Genomic DNA, 20,830 nt, shown 5'->3' with positions numbered 1-20,830 from the left:
TTGTGGTCCTTCTTCTCACCCCTCTGTTTTTGCACTGCCGGATGCGGGCGTCGCACGGTGTGTCCTGGCGCATGACGGACGTTGCCACGATGGCCTCCTCTGGCAATGACAGTTGCTGTGCGTTGTCGGCACACATCCACACACTCTTCCCTGTTTCTCTGTGGGAGTGATTGCAACAGGAGCGTGGTCTACGGCGGTGGCAGCTGCTGCTCTGGAGGAGGACGGGGTGCCGAAGGAGGAATAAGAGGGCGAACCCGCTGGATGAGCTGCCACTGATCCCGTTCTTGCTGGAAGCGTTAAACCGCGAGTACAGTAAGACGGACACTCGGACGGTTGCTGCTCCGCATTTCTTCCAGCACTGCGGTGTCGCCGGCCACACGTCTTTTTGGTGCCACAAGCAGAAGGACACCAAGCTGCAGTGCATGACGGCCAACCTGATCGGCATTTGGTTGCAGCGCATGGGGCACGTGCGCCAGTACGCGTTGGGTGTTGCGCTCGTGATTGTGGAGGATAGGCGGCACGACATTGTGGCGCTGTGTGTGTTGCGCGGCCGGGGCATGCCGGCGATTGTGGAGGACACGGAGCTGTTTGACTGAGAGGAGGTGGCGTACGTTGCGGCGCAGCGGGGGCGCATGACGGACTGCCTGTGGTGGAGGGGCGCGTGTTGAGGCGAGCGTGGCGCGCCTGTGAGGGCCTGAGGAGAGGGAATAACAGTAATGGTGACCTTGGGAGCGTGAGGAACGGGGCAAGAGCGGGGAGCGCTCCTCTTTTGTTTTGATTGTTGTTGAGCGGCGCCCACCCAATTGTTGTTGTTGTGGTGCGTGACTCTCGTCGCTGGATAGGACGGTGCGTGGTTGTGTGACTTGTCTATTCTTTTTTTTTCTTTCACTCTGCGTTGACGGGGAGTTGGTTTGTGCTGAAGGCTGCACGCAAGTGACGGGAGTGATGATGGCGATGATGATGACTGGCCGTGTGCTGCTGGTGTGTGCCCTCTGCGTGCTGTGGCGCGGTGTTAGTGTGGTGGCTGTGCCGGCGGCCGATGTTGCTGGCGGAGGTGATGGCGGTGCGGATGAGTATTTTGTTTTGCGGTGGCACGCTCAGCTGCGGAGGGAATGCGCGGAGGCGTTCGGCAGGAGGACAGAAGGCAGGAAGGATGTTTTCACCGTTGATGATTGCGTGCGTCGGGGGATGGACGGTGTGCGTGCCTTTGTGGATGGCCGTAGCCGTTGGAGGCGTCAACGGTTTGCCGTGGCTGCTGCTGTTGATGGTGAGGTTGATGACAAAAGTGGCGAAGGCAGCGGTGACACATTGAAGGGATTATCTTCTTCAGACCAGATGTCACAGGCGGGACAAAATCCAGAAGAAAGACGGGAACATGCAGGTTCACTGGAAGTGACGAATACGTTGGAAGGAAGCGAGGATTCACAAATAACAGGAGAACAGAATGTCAGTTCAGATGTCGATCGTCCCAAACAAACTGGGAGTCAAGAGCCAACCGTCGGCCAACCGGAGGATGAGGAAGGCACGAGAAATCTCCAACTGCCACCACCACCACCTCCTCCAGCAGAACCACTACCACCAACACCACGACAACCACCACCAGGAACAAACACATTACAGTCAGAAAAAACAAATCCACAAATTACAGCGGAAAAACATTCAAAGCCACAAGACGGAGGTCACCCACACGAAACGAAGATGCTACAAACGAAAGGTTCAACAAAGCACGAGGAAGGAGCATCCTCCTTGCAGTCACCGGAGAGCGTATCGCATTTGATTCGAGAGAAAACAACACCATTATCTACCTCCACAGACAGCAGCGGCGTTGCCGGAAGCACGGTGGAGAACAGTGGTGCTAACAATCCCAAACCACGTGCCGCCTCAGTGACACAACATGATCCCAGGGAGATATTGGCTCCGCTGCTCTGCCAGCCAGCAACACCGAATCGCAATCAGAGGAAATACCCAACGCAGGTATAATTGCCACGACGTATGACGACGGCGACGACAGCAGCCCTGCAGCTCCTATTGCTGAAAGGACTACCGCTGGCACAAGAAGCACTCAAGCCTCTGGTGATGCGAGTGACGTTGAACGGGCTAATAACGACGACGTCAATGATGACGTGGCACACAACGATAAGACCGCAGAATTTGAAGCCGCCTCAGGAGGCAAGGACACTGAGGCAGATAATAATGAGAGGTACACAACAGTACCAGAGAACGCCGTCAATAAAACAATCAATACAGAGATCACAGCAGAAAGTGACGGCAGCACCGCGGTCTCCCACACCACCTCCCCTCTTGTGCTTCTTCTTCTTGTTGTTGCGTGTGCGGCTGCTGCTGCGGTGGTGGCCGCGTGAGAGTGAGTGAGAGAGAGCCGTGCACCGCCCGCACACACACTCGTCTTTCACTCACTCTCTGTGTGTGTCCCCTTGCATGGACTCTCGCCCTCACCTCATCCCACGAAGCACACACATAATGTGCCCATTGTATATATGCATGCACACCCATGCAGGCCCGTTGGTGCTCTCTTTTGCACCACACGCACCGCTGCCGTCCTGCCTGGCTGCATGGGCGGAGCACCGCAACTGTTTCTGTTTTGTTTCCATTGCATTGAGTGGGCGACCTCTCTCTCTCTCTCTCCCTGTGTGTGTGTGTGTTTGTGTTTTGCTTTACGGGAGCAATGAGAGAGTGTGCGCTGGTCGCCCCACGCTTCGGCCTTTTGTTTTGTTTTTCATTGTTTTGTTGTTGAGAGCACCCATTCCGCGGGCTGCGTGTGTGTGTTTGTGTGTGATGATATGAGTAATCTGCGTGTGTGCTATCCGCTTCTCCCTATCTTTGCTTTGTTGGACTCTCTTGTGCCGCACAGCTGCTCTGCAAGTATACACGCTGACAAACGCACGAGCAGATGCACACGCTATGTCGCGCACGCTGTGGGGCGGCGTGAACGCAGAGGACGCACGCACGTACACGATTGTTGCTGCGGCTGCCCTTGCGAGGAGGGATGACCGCGAATTGTTTTGTTGCCGTGCTGCGAGCGTGATTTCCTAGGCTTGCTGCCCATGGGCGGCGTGGCGTTTTGGTGTCTGGGATTATTGCGGATAGGCTTCAGCCCAGCAGCTGCACCGTCCGACGTGTTCCTCCCGCTGTTCGTACGCCGACGGAGGATTCTCCGGCTGTGCGGGGCGATGTGCGATGTGTGGGTGCGTTGGAAGAGACAAGAGTAAAACGACTGGCGGCAGCGCGTGTCTGCTGTGAAGGGCGGCTGTTTTTTTTTTATCCTGCTGGTTTTTCTTTTTGTGAGGGCGTTGTTCAGTGTGTGCTGACGCGTGACGAATAGCGACGTGCCAGGCGTGGCTCCTGCTGCTGCTGGTGATGATGGTTTTTGATGTTCCCGCTGCACTGTTCTTCCTTCTCGTTTCATTTGTCTGTGTGCGTGAGTTGTTGTTGAGAGTGACTGCGGCGGGGATGATGATGATGATGCCACTCACTGTGGATGGGTGACGGTGTTCGCTGTTTTACTCCTTTTTCCTTAACTTCTCTCTTTTACTCACACACAAAGGAAAGAAGTTAATAACAAGCGCTAATCGCTACTGTGAAATTCGAGGGCACTGAAAGGACCAACAACAGCACACACACCGCCCACACACACATATTTGTATGCACTCACGTGTTGCTGCAGTGAAGGCACCCCGCACACACAACCGTCGCCGCGTGACCGGATCCAGCGGAAGGAGGAGGGAAGGAAGAGAGAGTGAGCCGCCGAGGCCCAACATGTCCCGGCGTGTGTTTACTTCCGCATTGCTGCTCCTCCTTTTCGTGATGATGTGCTGCGGCAGTGGAGGGGCTGCGGGAGTTGCGGGGCAGTCAGATGAACCAAAGTTTAAATGGAGGGGCATCACTGATAGTGAGGGTGAAACTGTGGAGTCGTTGGGTGCTCCCAGCCTTCTAAAAGTGGGGAATGACGTATTTGCCGTTGCCGAGGCGCAGTGCAAGAACGGTGGTGTCAGTTTTACTGGCGTTGCATCTCAACCTCTCACGACACAAACTGCTAAGACACCGGAGGAAGTACTGAAAAAATCCAAAGATGAGACACAAGTACTGGAGGAAGGTGCTTCCAAAGACCAAAAGAAGAAAGTAGATGTGAGCCGACCAACAACTGCTGTGAAGGGAAGTGATATTTACATGCTTGCTGGAGCCTACAATAAAGTTGCCACTCCTGGACAGGTTGGTGCGTCTGACGCGGCTCAATTGGGACTTTTGCTGGTGAAAGGGAGCGTCAATAGTGGGGATGCAAATAACAAAAAAATTGACTGGAAAGATCCTGAAAGTCCTCCGCAAGGACTGTTTGAGAAACAGCTCGATTCCTGGACAAGGCTGATTGGAAGCGGTGGATCGGGTGTTAAGATGAAGGATGAGACTCTTGTATTTCCTGTGGAAGGCACGAAGAAGGCGGCGGGGGACGCAGAAGTGGATGTGAAGACTGTCTCACTGATCATACACTCGAAGGATAATACGGATTGGAAGCTGCCGAAGGGGATTTCTGACGGTGGCTGCAGTGATCCCTCCGTCGTGGAGTGGGAGGACGATAAACTCATCATGATGGCTGCATGTGATGGTGGCCGCCGCAGGGTGTACGAGTCCGGTGACAAGGGGGAGTCGTGGACGGAGGCACTCGGGACACTCTCGCGCGTGTGGAGCAACAAAAAGGGCGAAGAAGCGAAGGCCGTTAGGAGCGGGTTCATCACAGCGACTGTTGGAAATGATGGTGATAAGAGGAATGTGATGCTCGTTACCCTGCCGGTGTATTCCGAGAAGGACGGCAACGAAAAGGGCAAACTTCATCTTTGGCTGACGGACAATACGCACATTGTTGATATTGGGCCGGTATCCGATGATGATGCTGCCGCCAGTTCCCTGTTGTACAACAGTGGTGAAAACACTGATGAGAAGGAGGATGAGTTGATTGCACTGTACGAGAAGAAGAAGAAGGATGTGAAACCATCATCCGGTATGGTCTCTGTGCTTCTGGCTGAGCAGCTGCAGCGTGTGAAGGGTGTGCTGACGACCTGGAAGGAGGTGGACAAAAGTGTCTCTCAGCTGTGCACCTCATTAATTGCTCAGAAGGATCGCTCAACTGACAATGCCTGCGGCGCTGTAAAGATCATGGCTGGGTTGGTTGGCTTTTTGTCCGGCAAATTCTCTGAGAACACATGGAGGGACGAGTACCTCGGCGTGAACGCCACACTAACGAAAGAAGGTGCGGTGCAGGTAGAAAAAGGTGTGACGTTCACTGGGCGTGGAGTGTGGGCGGAGTGGCCTGTTGGCAAGCAGGGGGAGAATCAGCTGTACCACTTTGCGAACTACAACTTCACTCTTGTGGCGACGGTGTCCATCGACAATATGCCGAAAAGTGGCAGCGTCCCTTTGATGGGTGTGCGTGCGGGCAAGGAAGGAAAATCCAAACTTATTGAGTTGTCGTACGACAGCGGAAAGAAGTGGCATGTACTGTGCGGTGACAAAACGACGACGAAGCTCAGCAGCACGTGGGAGACAGGGACACCTCAACACGTGGTAATTTTGTTGAAGAACGGCACCCAGGGCTCCGTGTACGTTGATGCTCAGCGAGTGGGGAATGGAGAATGTGCATTGGGAAATGGTGAGTCGAAAGAGATCTCCCACTTCTACATTGGAGGGGATGGAGGCAGCGCAGAGAACAAAGAGGGCGTGTCTGTGACTGTGACGAACGTCCTGCTGTACAACCGCCCGTGGGATGACACTGAGATCGCCGCCTTCAACCCGAATAAAGCCAATATTCCAGTTCAGATGGACAGGTCTATTGAAGGAGACGTGATTCAGCCTTCTCCTGGTGGTGGACGACCGGAGGAACAGAGACAGTTGTTGGAGAGAAGTCGTGCGGACGGTGTATCCGCACCAACAGTGTCCAATGCCAAGACTTCCTCAGGAGGAGAGGGGTCTGCAACCCAGCTGGTGTCAGAAGAATCTTCCGATGGAAGTAAAAATGTGGGTGGCGCTTCCTCGCCTGGCAGTGATGCAGCGGTGGAGACAGGAGACCGAAGTACGGTGCAGGGAGATGGATCATCACCAACTCTTGTGGGTACTCCCGCCACAGCAGATGCATATGCCCCTAACGCTGAAGCCATGGGGCACGATGGAACCGCAGTGAATCCTGGGGCGAGCGCGAGCTCAGGTGCGGATGGGGAGACGGCGGAAGGAACGAATGGGCAGGAGAAGGAGGAGATCCATGCAAAGAACGGGGAAGTAAAGGCTGCGGCCCTCAGCAGCAGTCTCGGGAATTTGTCGCAGGGGAATAACACCGATGCCTGCAGTGTGTGCGGGAGCGGACTGCTGCCACTTCTGCTTCTTCTGCTGTTGGGACTGTGGGGGTTTGCGGCTCTGTGAGGAGTGACTGGCGGCCGCGTGGGAGAATCGCGCCCTCCCTGCACGGAATTACTTCCAAGAAATGATATTTTCCTTAAGATAATTTTCTTTTTCTTTTGCTGTTCGTAATTTATAATTTTTCCTTTTTTTAAAAATCTTTTTTGTTTTTTTAAATCATTTTTCACTCCCCCATCCCATCTTTTTTGCTTTTGGGGCAATCACTATGGACATTTTTTTCTTTTCTACTCTTCCCTCTTTTCAATTGTTTCTTGCTGCACTCTTCCTGTGAGGGGTGCCGTGTGTTTCCCGCCCAACTGCTCCACTCGCACACCCACCGACACGCTCATGACGACGGCCCTGTGCGCCTCGCCTGCTGCACGCATGAGGAGGGGCCGTGACGTGTGGGCGTGCGACGAGGGCCTGTGGGGCGGAGCACACATTTCTTTCCCTCTTGTTTTGTTTTTGGCTGCCAGGGCGGGCAGACACCCGCAGCGCCACACACACAGCCACGCCCTGCCGCCGTGTTTTTCTTTTGTTTTGCGTGCCGCCACCGTGCGTGATTGTTGAGGTCGTGGACGTACCAAATGTATCGCTTCCATCCAGCTGTTCCTATTGCTGTGTTGATTTGCCTCCCTCTGCTCTTCTTCTTTTTAGCTCTTCCCACAGCACACGTGCACAGTCACATAATTATTTGCACAGCGCCCTGCAGGAGTGCCTTGGTGATGGAAGTACGTTGGCTTGCGTTTCTTGCTGACATGTAGAGGCCGCTGCGTGTGTGACTGCGGTGGAATCACGGTGACATCGGATGGGTGCGTGTGGACGCCTCATTTGCATTCCGCTGGGTGCCGGCTGACGCGGCTGCACGATGCCCGCCATGCGTGAGGGTGTTGCCTGCTCTTGTGGCCATTCTTCTCACCCCTCTGTTTTTGCACTGCCGGATGCGGGCGTCGCACGGTGTGTCCTGGCGCATGACGGACGGTGCCACGATGGCCTCCTCTGGCAATGACAGTCGCTGTGCGTTGTCGGCACACATCCACACACTCTTCCCTGTTTCTCTGTGGGAGTGATTGCAACAGGAGCGTGGTCTACGGCGGTGGCAGCTGCTGCTCTGGAGGAGGACGGGGTGCCGAAGGAGGAATAAGAGGGCGAACCCGCTGGATGAGCTGCCACTGATCCCGTTCTTGCTGGAAGCGTTAAACCGCGAGTACAGTAAGACGGACACTCGGACGGTTGCTGCTCCGCATTTCTTCCAGCACTGCGGTGCCGCCGGCCACACGTCTTTTTGGTGCCACAAGCAGAAGGACAACAAGATGCAGTGCATGACGGCCAACCTGATCGGCATTTGGTTGCAGCGCATGGAGCACGTGCGCCAGTACGCGTTGGGTGTTGCGCTCGTGATTGTGGAGGATAGGCGGCACGACATTGTGGCGCTGTGTGTGTTGCGCGGCCGGGGCATGCCGGCGATTGTGGAGGACACGGAGCTGTTTGACTGAGAGGAGGTGGCGTACGTTGCGGCGCAGCGGGGGCGCATGACGGACTGCCTGTGGTGGAGGGGCGCGTGTTGAGGCGAGCGTGGCGCGCCTGTGAGGGCCTGAGGAGAGGGAATAACAGTAATGGTGACCTTGGGAGCGTGAGGAACGGGGCAAGAGCGGGGAGCGCTCCTCTTTTGTTTTGATTGTTGTTGAGCGGCGTCCACCTAATTGTTGTGGTGCGTGACTCTCGTCGCTGGATAGGACGGTGCGTGGTTGTGTGACTTGTCTATTCTTTTTTTTTCTTTCACTCTGCGTTGACGGGGAGTTGGTTTGTGCTGAAGGCTGCACGCAAGTGACGGGAGTGATGATGGCGATGATGATGACTGGCCGTGTGCTGCTGGTGTGTGCCCTCTGCGTGCTGTGGCGCGGTGTTAGCGTGGTGGCTGTGCCGGCGGCCGATGTTGCTGGCGGAGGTGATGGCGGTGCGGATGAGTATTTTGTTTTGCGGTGGCACGCTCAGCTGCGGAGGGAATGCGCGGAGGCGTTCGGCAGGAGGACAGAAGGCAGGAAGGATGTTTTCGCCGTTGATGATTGCGTGCGTCGGGGGATGGACGGTGTGCGTGCGTTTGGGGATGGCCGTCGTGTCTGGAGACGTCAGCGTTCTGCGGTGGTTGCTGGTGATGATACCACCGATGATGACAGCACCCGCGGATCCTCCTCCGAAGTACAGACAGAGACTGAAACTGGTTCGTTGGACGGACGAACACCGAAACCATCGGTGAAGCCAATCCCGGGAGAAGTACCAGATGGACAGGACTCAGGAAAAATTTCAGAGGCTTCTGTGCCGACGATAAACGGAACTGGAGAGAATTTAGATGGTGAAGAAGAGGAAGGGGACGTGAGTCAAGATGAAAGCCAAGAAGACAGGGATGGTGAGGACGAGGCTGTTGACGCTGCAGTGGGAAATGGAGGCAGCGAAACTTCACATACAGAACACGAAGAAGAGAAGGAAAGAGTGAAGGAGGAAAAAGCAGGAAGCACGACAAACGAACGAGAAGGGGACGAAAACAACGCTGCCGGCCGTAGACCTCCTCAAGGAAGCGCAGCTTCTCGGCCTGCTTTGCCCGTTGACGTCAGTAATCCTCAAAATCCCGTGTTGGGCCAGGACGGCGCTGGAGGAGAAAAAGCGGGTGCCGGTCCAGTGGTGCTGCCACAAGCAGCAGGATTACGAGAGGCGGAAAGGGCACCAGCGAAATTAACTCCCGGAGGAGGTGCAGCCGGAAAAGAAACAGAGAAGCAAAACGGAACGGCGGAGCAGGTGGCTGCAAAGGAAGTGCAAACAGCCGTCGAAGATAGTTCAGCAGAAGCAGCCGCAGCGGGAAAAGATTCCAAGGGAGAAAAGGAAGAAGAAAACGTAAGCGAGGCTGCAAAGGAAGAGTCACACGGAGATGTTGACGAAGAAGCAGCGGGGAAGAACGGAGGAAATGCGACAAAGAAACTACAAAAAGAAGCCACGGACGACGAGGCAAAGACAAAAAAACGAAACGAGCAGAAGGAGGCGGAAAATGCAAATAATACCAAAGAAGAACCCGACGAAGAAGAAGCCAAAAAAGCCGCTCAAGAAGAAGCAGCAGCAGACAAAGAAAACATGGCCTCAGCCCGAATCCCTACCAAAATTAATACGACGACACCTGAAAACAGTGACGGCAGCACCGCTGTCTCCCACACCACCTCCCCTCTTTTGCTTCTTCTTCTTGTTGCGTGTGCGGCTGCTGCTGCGGTGGTGGCCGCGTGAGAGTGAGTGAGAGAGCCATGCACCGCCCGCACACACACTCGTCTTTCACTCACTCTCTGTGTGTGTGTGTCCCCTTGCATGGACTCTCGCCCTCACCTCATCCCACGAAGCACACACATAATGTGCCCATTGTATATATGCATGCAAACCCATGCATGCCCGTTGGTGCTCTCTTTTGCACGACACGCACCGCTGCCGTCCTGCCTGGCTGCATGGGCGGAGCACCGTAACTGTTTCTGTTTTGTTTTTATTGCCTTGAGTGGGCGATCTCTCTCTCTCTCTCTCCCTGTGTGTGTGTGTTTTGCTTTACGGGAGCAATGAGAGAGTGTGCGCTGGTCGTCCCACGCTTCGGCTTTTCATTGTTTTTCATTGTTTTGTTGTTGAGAGCACCCATTCCGCGGGCTGCGTGTGTGATGATATGAGTAATCTGCGTGTGTGCTATCCGCCTCTCCCTATCTTTGCTTTCTTGGGACTCTCTTGTGCCGCACATTTGCTCTGCAAGTATACACGCTGCCAAACGCACTAGCAGATGCACACGCTATGTTGCGCACGCTGTGGGGCGGCGTGAACGCAGAGGACGCACGCACGTACACGGTTGTTGCTGCGGCTGCCCTTGCGAGGAGGGATGACCGCGAATTGTTTTGTTGCCGTGCTGCGAGCGTGATTTCCTAGGCTTGCTGCCCATGGGCGGCGTGGCGTTTTGGTGTCTGGGATTATTGCGGATAGGCTTCAGCCCAGCAACTGCACCGTCTGACGTGTTCCTCCCGCTGTTCGTACACCGACGGAGGATTCTCCGGCTGTGCGGGGCGATGTGCGGGTGCGTTGGAAGAGACAAGAGTAAAACGACTGGCGGCAGCGCGTGTCTGCTGTGAAGGGCGGCTGTGGTTTTTTATCCTGCTGGTTTTTCTTTTTTTGAGGGCGTTGTTCAGTGTGTGCTGACGCGTGACGAATAACGACGTGCCGGGCGTGGCTCCTGCTGCTGCTGGTGATGACCGTCGCTGTGTGTTCCCGCTGCACTGTTCTTCCTTCTCGTTTCATGTGTCTGTGTGCGTGAGTTGTTTTTGAGAGTGACTGCGGCAGGGATGACGATGATGATGCCACTCACTGTGGATGGGTGACGGTGTTCACTGTTTCACTCCTTTTTCCTTAACTTCTCTCTCTTTTACTCACACACAAAGGAAAGAAGTTAATAACAAGCGCTAACCGCTACTGTGGAATTGTAAGGCTCTGAAAGGACCAACAACAGCACACACACCGCCCACACACACACATATTTGTATGCACTCACGTGTTGCTGCAGTGAAGGCACCCCGCACGCACAACCGTCGCCGCGTGACCGGATCCAGCGGAAGGAGGAGGGAAGGAGGAGAGAGTGAGCCGCAGAGGCCCAACATGTCCCGGCGTGTGTTTGCTTCCGCGGTGCCGCTCCTCCTTTTCGTGTTGATGTGCTGCGGCAGTGGAGGGGTTGCGGAAGTTGCGGGGCCGTCGTCTGGTCCCCAGTTTAAATGGAAAGGCATCACTGATGGTGGAGGTGAAACTGTGGAGTCGTTGGGTGCTGCCAGCCTTCTAAAAGTGGGGAGTGACGTATTTGCCGTTGCCGAGGCGCAGTGCAAGAAGGATGAAAAAGTCTTTACTGGCGTTGCATCTCAACCTCTCACGAAAAAAACTGCTGACACACCGGAGGAACTGTTTAGTGATGCCTTAAAGACGACACAAGTACTGGAGGAAGGTGCTTCCGAAGGCCAAAAGAAGAAAGTAGATGTGAGCCGACCAACAATAGTTTTGAAGGGGAATGATATTTACATGCTTGTTGGAAAGTACAGCAGTAAAGTTGCCACTCCTGGACAGGTTGATGCGTCTGACGCGGCTCAATTGGGACTTTTGCTGGTGAAAGGGAGCGTCAATAGTGGGGATGCAAATAGCAAAAAAATTGACTGGAAAGTTACTGAGAGTTCCTTGCAAAAACTGTTTGAGAAACAGCCCGATTCCTGGACAAAGCTTATTGGAAGCGGTGGATCGGGTGTTAAGATGCATGATGAGACTCTTGTATTTCCAGTGGAAGGCACGAAGAAGGCGGCGGGGGACGCAGAAGTGGATGTGAAGACTGTCTCACTGATCATACACTCGAAGGATAATACGAATTGGAAGCTGTCGAAGGGGATGTCTGACGGTGGCTGCAGCGATCCCTCCGTCGTGGAGTGGGAGGACGATAAACTCATCATGCTGACTGCGTGTGATGGTGGCCGCCGCAGGGTGTACGAGTCCGGTGACAAGGGGGAGTCGTGGACGGAGGCACTCGGGACACTCTCGCGCGTGTGGGGCAACAACAAAAATGGCGGACAAGCGAAGGCAGTTAGGAGCGGGTTCATCACAGCGACTGTTGGAAATGATGGTGATAAGAGGAATGTGATGCTCGTTACCCTGCCGGTGTATTCCGAGAAGGACGGCAACGAAAAGGACAAACTTCATCTTTGGCTGACGGACAATACGCACATTGTTGATATTGGGCCGATATCCGATGATGATGACGCTGCCGCCAGTTCCCTGTTGTACAACAGTGGTGAAAACACTGATGAGAAGAAGGAGGATGAGTTGATTGCACTGTACGAGAAGATGAAGGACGGTGGGAAACCATCACCCGGTATGGTCTCTGTGCTCCTGACTGAGCAGCTGAAGCGTGTGAAGGGTGTGCTGACGATCTGGAAGGAGGTGGACAAAAGTGTCTCTCAGCTGTGCACCTCATTAATTGCTGAGAAGGATCGCTCAACTGACAATGCCTGCGGCCCTGTTAAGATCACGGCTGGGTTGGTTGGATTTTTGTCGGGCAAATTCTCTGAGAACACATGGAAGGACGAGTACCTCGGCGTGAACGCCACAGTAAAGAGCGAAGGGGCGGTGCAGGCGGAAAATGGCGTGACGTTCACTGGGCGTGGCGCAGGGGCGGAGTGGCCTGTTGGCAGTCAGGGGGAGAATCAGCTGTACCACTTTGCGAACTACAACTTCACTCTTGTGGCGACGGTGTCCATCGACAATGTGCCGGAGGAGGGTACTATTCCGTTGGTGGGTGTGAAGATGAAGGGTGCAGGGAATTCTGTACTGCTGGGACTGTCGTACAACAGCGGAAAGAAGTGGCATGTGCTGTGCGGTGACAAAACGACGACGAAGCTCAGCAGCACGTGGGAGACAGAGACACCTCAACACGTGGTAATTTTGTTGAAGAACGGCACCCAGGGCTCCGTGTACGTCGATGGTCAGCTAGTGTGTGGGAATGAAGAATGTGCATTGGGAAATGGTGAGTCGAAAGAGATCTCCCACTTCTACATTGGAGGGGATGGAGTCAATGCAGAGAACAAAGAAGGCGTCTCTGTGACTGTGACGAACGTCCTGCTGTACAACCGCCCGTTGGATGACACTGAGATCGCCGCCTTCAATCCGAATAAAGCCAATATTCCAGTTCAGGTGGACAGGCCTATTGAAGGAAACGCGATTCAGCCTTCTGGTGGTGGAAGACCGGAGGAACAGAGACAGTTGTTGGGGAGCAGCGGTGCGGACGGTGTATCCGCATCAACGGTGTCCAATGCCAGGACTTCCTCAGGAGGAGAGGGGTCTGCAACCCAGTTGGTGAAAGAAGAATCTTCCGATGGAAGTAAAAATGTGGGTGGCGCTTCCTCGCCTGGCAGTGACGCAGCGGTGGAGACAGGAGACCGAAGTACGGTGCAGGGAGATGGATCATCAGAAACTCTTGTGGGTACTCCCGCCACAGCAGATGCATATGCCCCTAACGCTGAAGCCATGGGGCACGATGGAACCGCAGTGAATCCTGGGGCGAGCGCGAGCTCAGGTGCGGATGGGGAGACGGCGGAAGGAACGAATGGGCAGGAGAAGGAGGAGATCCATGCACAGAACGGGGACGTAAAGGCTGCGGCCCTCAGCAGCAGTCTCGGGAATTTGTCGCAGGGGAATAACACCGATGCCTGCAGTGTGTGCGGGAGCGGACTGCTGCCACTTCTACTTCTTCTGCTGTTGGGACTGTGGGGGTTTGCGGCTCTGTGAGGAGTGACTGGCGGCCGCGTGGGACACTTGCGCCCTCCCAGCACGGAATTACTTCCAAGAAATGATATTTTCCTTAAGATAATTTTCTTTTTCTTTTGTTGTTCGTAATTTATAATTTTTCCTTTTTTAAAATCTTTTTTTTTAATTTTTCACTCCCCCATCCCATCTTTTTTGCTTTTGGGGCAATCACTATGGACATTTTTTTCTTTTCTACTCTTCCTTCTTTTTAATTGTTTCTTGCTGCGCTCTTCCTGTGAGGGGTGCCGTGTGTTTCCCGCCCAACTGCTCCACTCGCACACCCACCGACACGCTCATGACGACGGCCCTGTGCGCCTCGCCTGCTGCACGCATGAGGAGGGGCCGCGACGAACGGCGCGCTGAGGGAGCCGTGACGTGTGGGCGTGCGACGAGGGCCTGTGGGGCGGAGCACACATTTCTTTCCCTCTTGTTTTGTTTTATTGCTGCCAGGGCGGGCAGACACCCGCAGCGCCACACACACACAGCCACACCCTGCCGCCGTGTTTTTCTTTTGTTTTGCGTGCCGCCACCGTGCGTGATTGTTGAGGTCGTGGACGTACCAAATGTATCGCTTCCATCCAGCTGTACCTATTGCTGTGCTGATTTGCCTCCCTGTGCTCTTCTTCTTTTCAGCTTCTCCAACAGCACACGTGCACAGTCACATAATTATTTGCACAGCGCCCTGCAGGAGCGCCTTAGTGATGGAGGTACGTTGGCTTGCGTTTCTTGCTGACATGTAGAGGCCGCTGCGTGTGTGACTGCTGTGGAATCACGGTGACATCGGATGGGTGCGTGTGGACACCTTTTTTTGCATTCCGCTGGGTGCTGGCTGACGCGGCTGCACGATGCCCGCCATGCGTGAGGGTGTTGCCTGCTCTTGTGGTCATTCTTCTCACCCCTCTGTTTTTGCACTGCCGGATGCGGGCGTCGCACGGTGTGTCCTGGCGCATGACGGACGGTGCCACGATGGCCTCCTCTGGCAATGACAGTCGCAGTGCGTTGTCGGCACACATCCACACATTCTTCCCTGTCTCTCTGTGGGAGTGATTGCAACAGGAGCGTGGTCTACGGCAGTGGCAGCTGCTGCTCTGGAGGAGGACGGGGTGCCGAAGGAGGAATAAGAGGGCGAACCCGCTGGATGAGCTGCCACTGATCCCGTTCTTGCTGGAAGCGTTAAACCGCGAGTACAGTAAGACGGACACTCGGACGGTTGCTGCTCCGCATTTCTTCCAGCACTGCGGTGCCGCCGGCCACACGTCTTTTTGGTGCCACAAGCAGAAGGACAAGAAGCTGCAGTGCATGACGGCCAACCTGATCGGCATTTGGTTGCAGCGCATGGGGCACGTGCGCCAGTACGCGTTGGGTGTTGCGCTCGTGATTGTGGAGGATAGGCGGCACGACATTGTGGCGCTGTGTGTGTTGCGCGGCCGGGGCATGCCGGCGATTGTGGAGGACACGGAGCTGTTTTACTGAGAGGAGGTGGCGTACTTTGCGGAGCAGCGGGGGCACATGACGGACTGCCTGAGGAGGGGCGCGTGTTGAAGCGAGCGTGGCGCGCCTGTGAGGGCCTGAGGAGAGGGAATAACAGTAATGGTGACTTTGGGAGCGTGAGGAACGGGGCAAGAGCGGGGAGCGCTCCTCTTTTGTTTTGATTGTTGTTGAGCGGCGTCCACCTAATTGTTGTGGTGCGTGACTCTCGTCGCTGGATAGGACGGTGCGTGGTTGTGTGAATTGTCTCCTTTTTTGCTTTGCGTTGACGGGGAGTTGATTTGTGCTGAAGGCTGCAGGCAAGTGACAGGAGTGATGATGGCGATGATGATGACTGGCCGTGTGCTGCTGGTGTGTGCCCTCTGCGTGCTGTGGCGCGGTGTTTGCGTGGTGGCTGTGCCGGCGGCCGATGTTGCTGGCGGAGGTGATGGCGGTGCGGATGAGTATTTTGTTTTGCGGTGGCACGCTCAGCTGCGGAGGGAGTGCGCGGAGGCGTTCGGCAGGAGGACAGGAGGCAGGAAGGATGTTTTCACCGTTGATGATTGCGTGCGTCGGGGGATGGACGGTGTGCGTGCCTTTGGGGATGGCCGTAGCCGTTGGAGGCGTCAACACTCCGCTGTGGTCGCTGCTGCTGCTGATGGTGAGGTTGATGACAAAAGTGGCGAAGGCAGCGGTGACACATTGAAGGGATTATCTTCTTCAGACCAGATGTCACAAGCGGGACAAAATCAAGAAGAAAGACGGGAACTTACAGGTTCACTGGAAGTGACGAATACGTTGGAAGGAAGCGAGGATTCACAAATAACAGGCGAACAGAATTTCAGTTTAGATGTCGATCGTCCCAAACAAACTGGGAGTCAAGAGCCAACCGTCGGCCAACCGGAGGATGAGGAAGGCACGAGAAATCTCCAACTGCCACCACCACCACCTCCTCCAGCAGAACCACTGCCACCAACACCACGACAACCACCACCAGGAACAAACACATTACAGTCAGAAAAAACAAATCCACAAATTACAGCGGAAAAACATTCAAAGCCACAAGACGGAGGTCACTCACACGAAACGAAGATGCTACAAACGAAAGGTTCAACAAAGCACGAGGAAGGAGCATCCTCCTTGCAGTCACCGGAGAGCGTATCGCATTTGAGTCGAGAGAAAACAACACCATTATCTACCTCCACAGACAGCAGCGGCGTTGCCGGAAGCACGGTGGAGAACAGTGGTGCTAACAATCCCAAACCTCCTGCCGCCTCAGTGACACAACATGATTCCAAGGGAGATATTGGCTCCGCTGCTCTGCCAGCCAACAACACCGAATTGCAATCAGAGGAAATACCCAACGCAGGTATAATTGCCACGACGTATGACGACGGCGACGACAGCAGCCCTGCAGCTCCTACTGCTGAAAGGACTACCGCTGGCACAAGAAGCACTCAAGCCTCTGGTGATGCGAGTGACGTTGAACGGGCTAATAACGACGACGTCAATGATGACGTGGCACACAACGATAAGACCGCAGAATTTGAAGCCGCCTCAGGAGGCAAGGACACTGAGGCAGATAATAATGAGAGGTACACATCAGAACCGGAGAACGCCACCAATAAAACAATCAATACAGAGACCATAGCCGACAGTGACGGCAGCACCGCGGTCTCCCACACCACCTCCCCTCTTTTGCTTCTTCTTCTTGTTGTTGCGTGTGCGGCTGCTGCTGCGGTGGTGGCCGCGTGAGAGTGGGGGAGAGAGAGCCGTGCACCGCCCGCACACACACTCGTCTTTCACTCACTCTCTGTGTGTGTCCCCTTGCATGGACTCTCGCCCTCACCTCATTCCACGAAGCACACACATAATGTGCCCATTGTATATATGCATGCACACCCATGCAGGCCCGTTGGTGCTCTCTTTTGCACGACACGCACCGCTGCCGTCCTGCCTGGCTGCATGGGCGGAGCACCGCAACTGTTTTTGTTTTGTTTTTATTGCATTGAGTGGGCGACCTTTCTCTCTCTCTCTCTCCCTGTGTGTGTGTTTTGCTTTACGGGAGCAATGAGAGAGAGTGTGCGCTGGTCGTCCCACGCTTCGGCTTTTCATTGTTTTCATTGTGTTGTTGTTGAGAGCACCCATTCCGCGGGCTGCGTGTGTGTGATGATATGAGTGATTTGCGTGTGTGCTATCCACCTCTCCCTATCTTTGCTTTGTTGGGACACTCTTGTGGCGAACAGCTGCTCTGCAAGTATACACGCTGACAAACGCACTAGCAGATGCACACGCTATGTTGCGCACGCTGTGGGGCGGCGTGAACGCAGAGGACGCACGCACGTACACGATTGTTGCTGCGGCTGCCCTTGCGAGGAGGGATGACGGATGACCGCGAATTGTTTTTTTGCCGTGCTGCGAGCGTGATTTCCTAGGAGTGCTGCCCATGGGTGGCGTGGCGTTTTGGTGCCTGGGATTATTGCGGATAGGCTTCAGCCCAGCAGCTGCACCGTCCGACGTGTTCCTCCCGCTGTTCGCACGCCGACGGAGGATTCTCCGGCTGTGCGGGGCGATGTGCGGGTGCGTTGGAAGATACAAGAGTAAAACGACTGGCGGCAGCGCGTGTGTGCCGTGAAGGGCGGCTGTGTTTTTTTATCCTGCCGGTTTTTCTTTTTGTGAGGGCGTTGTTCAGTGTGTGCTGACGCGTGACGAATAACGACGTGCCAGGCGTGGCTCCTGCTGCTGCTGGTGATGACCGTCGCTGTGTGTTCCCGCTGCATTGTTCTTCCTTCTCGTTTCATGTGTCTGTGTGCGTGAGTTGTTGTTGAGAGTGACTGCGGCGGGGATGACGATGATGATGCCACTCACTGTGGATGGGTGACGGTGTTCGCTGTTTCACTCCTTTTTCTTAGCTTCTCTCTTTTACTCACACACAAAGGAAAGAAGTTAATAACAAGCGCTAATCGCTACTGTGAAATTGGAGGGCACTGAAAGGACTAACAACAGCACACACACCGCCCACACACACACATATTTGTATGCACTCACGTGTTGCTGCAGTGAAGGCACCCCGCACACACAACCGTCGCCGTGTGACCGGATCCAGCGGAAGGAGGAGGGAAGGAAGAGAGAGTGAGCCGCCGAGGCCCAACATGTCCCGGCATCTCTTCTACTCTGCGGTGCTGCTCCTCGTCGTGTTGATGTGCTGCGGCAGTGGAGGGACTGCGGGAGTTGCGGGGCAGTCGTCTGGTCCTCAGTTTAAATGGAGGGGCATCAATGATGGTGGAGGTGAAACTGTGGAGTCGTTGGGTGCTCCCAGCCTTCTAAAAGTGGGGAATGACGTATTTGCCGTTGCCGAGGCGCAGTGCAAAAAGAACGGTGGTGTCAGTTTTACTGGCGTTGCATCCCAACCTCTCACGACAAAAACTGCAAATACACCGGAGGAAGTACTTAAAAAACCCAAAGGTGAGACACGAGTACTGGAGGAAGGTGCTTCCAAAGACCAAAAGAAGAAAGTAGATGTGAGCCGACCAACAATAGTTTTGAAGGGGAATGATATTTACATGCTTGTTGGACAGTACAGCCCTGCAGCTGTTGGTGCGTCTGGCGCGACTCAATTGGGACTTTTGCTGGTGAAAGGGAGCGTCAATAGTGGGGATGCAAATAACAAAAAAATTGACTGGGAAGTTACTGAGAGTTCCCCGCAAGGACTGTTTGAGAAACAGCCCGATTCCTGGACAAGGCTGATTGGAAGCGGTGGATCGGGTGTTAAGATGCATGATGAGACTCTTGTATTTCCAGTGGAAGGCACGAAGAAGGCGGCGGATGGCACAGAAGTGGATGTGAAGACTGTCTCACTGATCATACACTCGAAGGATAATACGAATTGGAATCTGCCGAAGGGGATGTCTGACGATGGCTGCAGCGATCCCTCCGTCGTGGAGTGGGAGGACGATAAACTCATCATGCTGACTGCGTGTGATGGTGGCCGCCGCAGGGTGTACGAGTCCGGTGACAAGGGGGATTCGTGGACGGAGGCACTCGGGACACTCTCGCGCGTGTGGGGCAAAAAAAATGGCGGAAAAGAGAAGGCAGTTAGAAGCGGGTTCATCACAGCGACTGTTGGAAATGATGGTGATAAGAGGAATGTGATGCTCGTTACCCTGCCGGTGTATTCCGAGAAGGACGGCAACGAAAAGGACAAACTTCATCTTTGGCTGACGGACAATACGCACATTGTTGATATTGGGCCGATATCCGATGATGATGACGCTGCCGCCAGTTCCCTGTTGTACAACAGTGGTGAAAACACCAATGAGAAGAAGGAGGAGTTGATTGCACTGTACGAGAAGAAGAAGGATGGAAAACCATCACCCGGTATGGTCTCTGTGCTTCTGGCTGAGCAGCTGCAGCGTGTGAAGGAGGTGCTGACGACCTGGAAGGAAGTGGACGGACGTGTCTCCCAGCTGTGCACCTCATTAAGTGCTCAGAAGGATGCCTCAACTGACGATTTCTGCAGCGCTGTTAAGATCACGGCTGGGTTGGTTGGCTTTTTGTCCGGCAACCTCTCTGGGAACACATGGAAGGACGAGTACCTCGGCGTGAACGCCACAGTAACGAAAGAACGGGCGGAGCAGGTGGATAGTGGCGTGAAGTTCACTGGGAGTGGCGCAGGGGCGGAGTGGCCTGTTGGCAAGCAGGGGGGGAATCAGCTGTACCACTTCGCGAACTACAACTTCACTCTTGTGGCGACGGTGTCCATTGAAAAAATGCCGGAGGGAAACACCCCCATTCCGTTGATGGGTGTGAAGATGAAGGGTGCAGGGAATTCTGTACTGCTGGGACTGTCGTACGGCAGCGGAAAGAAGTGGCAGGTACTGTGCTGTGACGGAAAAACTGAGGAGCTCGAAAGGAATTGGGGGACAGATAAGACGTACCAGGTGGCCATTATGCTACAGAACGGCACCCAGGGCTCCGTGTACGTCGATGGTCAGCTAGTGTGTGGGAATGAAGAATGTGCATTGGGAAATGGTGGGTCGAAAGAGATCTCCCACTTCTACATTGGAGGGGATGGAGCCAATGCAGAGAACAAAGAAGGCGTGTCTGTGACTGTGACGAACGTCCTGCTGTACAACCGCCCGTTGGATGACACTGAGATCGCCGCCTTCAATCCGAATAAAGCTCCTATTGAAGTTCAGGTGGACGGGTCTATTGAAGGAGACGCGATTCAGCCTTCTGGTGGTGGACGACAGGAGGAACCGAGACAGTCGTTGGGGAGCAGCGGTGCAGGCGTTGTACCTGCATCAACAGTGTCCAGTGCCAAGACTTCCTCAGGAGGAGAGGGGTCTGCAACCCAGTTGGTGAAAGAAGAATCTTCCGATGGAAGTAAAAATGTGGGTGGCGCTTCCTCGCCTGGCAGTGACGCAGCGGTGGAGACAGGAGACCGAAGTACGGTGCAGGGAGATGGATCATCAGAAACTCTTGTGGGTACTCCCGCCACAGCAGATGCATATGCCCCCTGACGCTGAAGCCATGGGGCACGATGGAACCGCAGTGAATCCTGGGGCGAGCGCGAGCTCAGGTGCGGATGGGGAGACGGCGGAAGGAACGAATGGGCAGGAGA

At 54.7% G+C, this 20,830-nt stretch overlaps 5 protein-coding genes and 4 pseudogenes across 5 annotated transcripts, besides 7 other annotated features; all 9 read left to right on the top strand.

Annotated features, from left to right (window-relative positions):
* Nucleotides 1-12,655: part of a sequence feature (areas not merged during assembly with more than two copies in the genome that could not be assigned to a particular haplotype) that runs on past the window's edge.
* Nucleotides 249-704, top strand: Tc00.1047053508977.111 (annotated as a pseudogene).
* On the top strand, nucleotides 946-2,364 carry Tc00.1047053508977.99 (annotated as a pseudogene).
* Nucleotides 1,543-1,602: a microsatellite.
* Tc00.1047053508977.80 (trans-sialidase, putative) lies at nucleotides 3,661-6,423 on the top strand (the record flags this gene model as incomplete). The annotated part of the gene is made up of 1 exon (XM_807220.1): nucleotides 3,661-6,423. One exon carries the CDS (start codon nucleotides 3,661-3,663, stop codon nucleotides 6,421-6,423), a length of 2,763 nt encoding a protein of 920 aa, XP_812313.1.
* Nucleotides 6,529-6,577: a sequence feature (AT_rich).
* Nucleotides 7,497-7,997, top strand: Tc00.1047053508977.65 (annotated as a pseudogene).
* Tc00.1047053508977.50 (mucin-associated surface protein (MASP), putative) lies at nucleotides 8,239-9,669 on the top strand (the record flags this gene model as incomplete). Its single annotated transcript, XM_807219.1, has 1 exon — nucleotides 8,239-9,669. The coding sequence occupies one exon, from the start codon at nucleotides 8,239-8,241 to the stop codon at nucleotides 9,667-9,669; it is 1,431 nt and encodes a 476-aa protein (XP_812312.1).
* Tc00.1047053508977.40 (trans-sialidase, putative) lies at nucleotides 10,948-13,722 on the top strand (the record flags this gene model as incomplete). Its single annotated transcript, XM_807218.1, has 1 exon — nucleotides 10,948-13,722. The coding sequence occupies one exon, from the start codon at nucleotides 10,948-10,950 to the stop codon at nucleotides 13,720-13,722; it is 2,775 nt and encodes a 924-aa protein (XP_812311.1).
* Nucleotides 12,656-13,556: a sequence feature (heterozygous, non-Esmeraldo-like haplotype).
* Nucleotides 13,557-20,830: a sequence feature (areas not merged during assembly with more than two copies in the genome that could not be assigned to a particular haplotype).
* Nucleotides 13,828-13,872: a sequence feature (AT_rich).
* On the top strand, nucleotides 14,815-15,312 carry Tc00.1047053508977.31 (annotated as a pseudogene).
* Tc00.1047053508977.20 (mucin-associated surface protein (MASP), putative) lies at nucleotides 15,544-16,962 on the top strand (the record flags this gene model as incomplete). Its single annotated transcript, XM_807217.1, has 1 exon — nucleotides 15,544-16,962. One exon carries the CDS (start codon nucleotides 15,544-15,546, stop codon nucleotides 16,960-16,962), a length of 1,419 nt encoding a protein of 472 aa, XP_812310.1.
* Nucleotides 16,144-16,203: a microsatellite.
* Nucleotides 18,246-20,729, top strand: Tc00.1047053508977.10 (trans-sialidase, putative; the record flags this gene model as incomplete). The annotated part of the gene is made up of 1 exon (XM_807216.1): nucleotides 18,246-20,729. One exon carries the CDS (start codon nucleotides 18,246-18,248, stop codon nucleotides 20,727-20,729), a length of 2,484 nt encoding a protein of 827 aa, XP_812309.1.

This window comes from Trypanosoma cruzi, genomic scaffold (genome assembly GCF_000209065.1).
Source record: "Trypanosoma cruzi strain CL Brener 1047053517111 genomic scaffold, whole genome shotgun sequence".
In the NCBI taxonomy this organism is placed as follows: domain Eukaryota; phylum Euglenozoa; class Kinetoplastea; order Trypanosomatida; family Trypanosomatidae; genus Trypanosoma; species Trypanosoma cruzi.
This window is presented reverse-complemented; position numbering and strand designations above follow the sequence as displayed.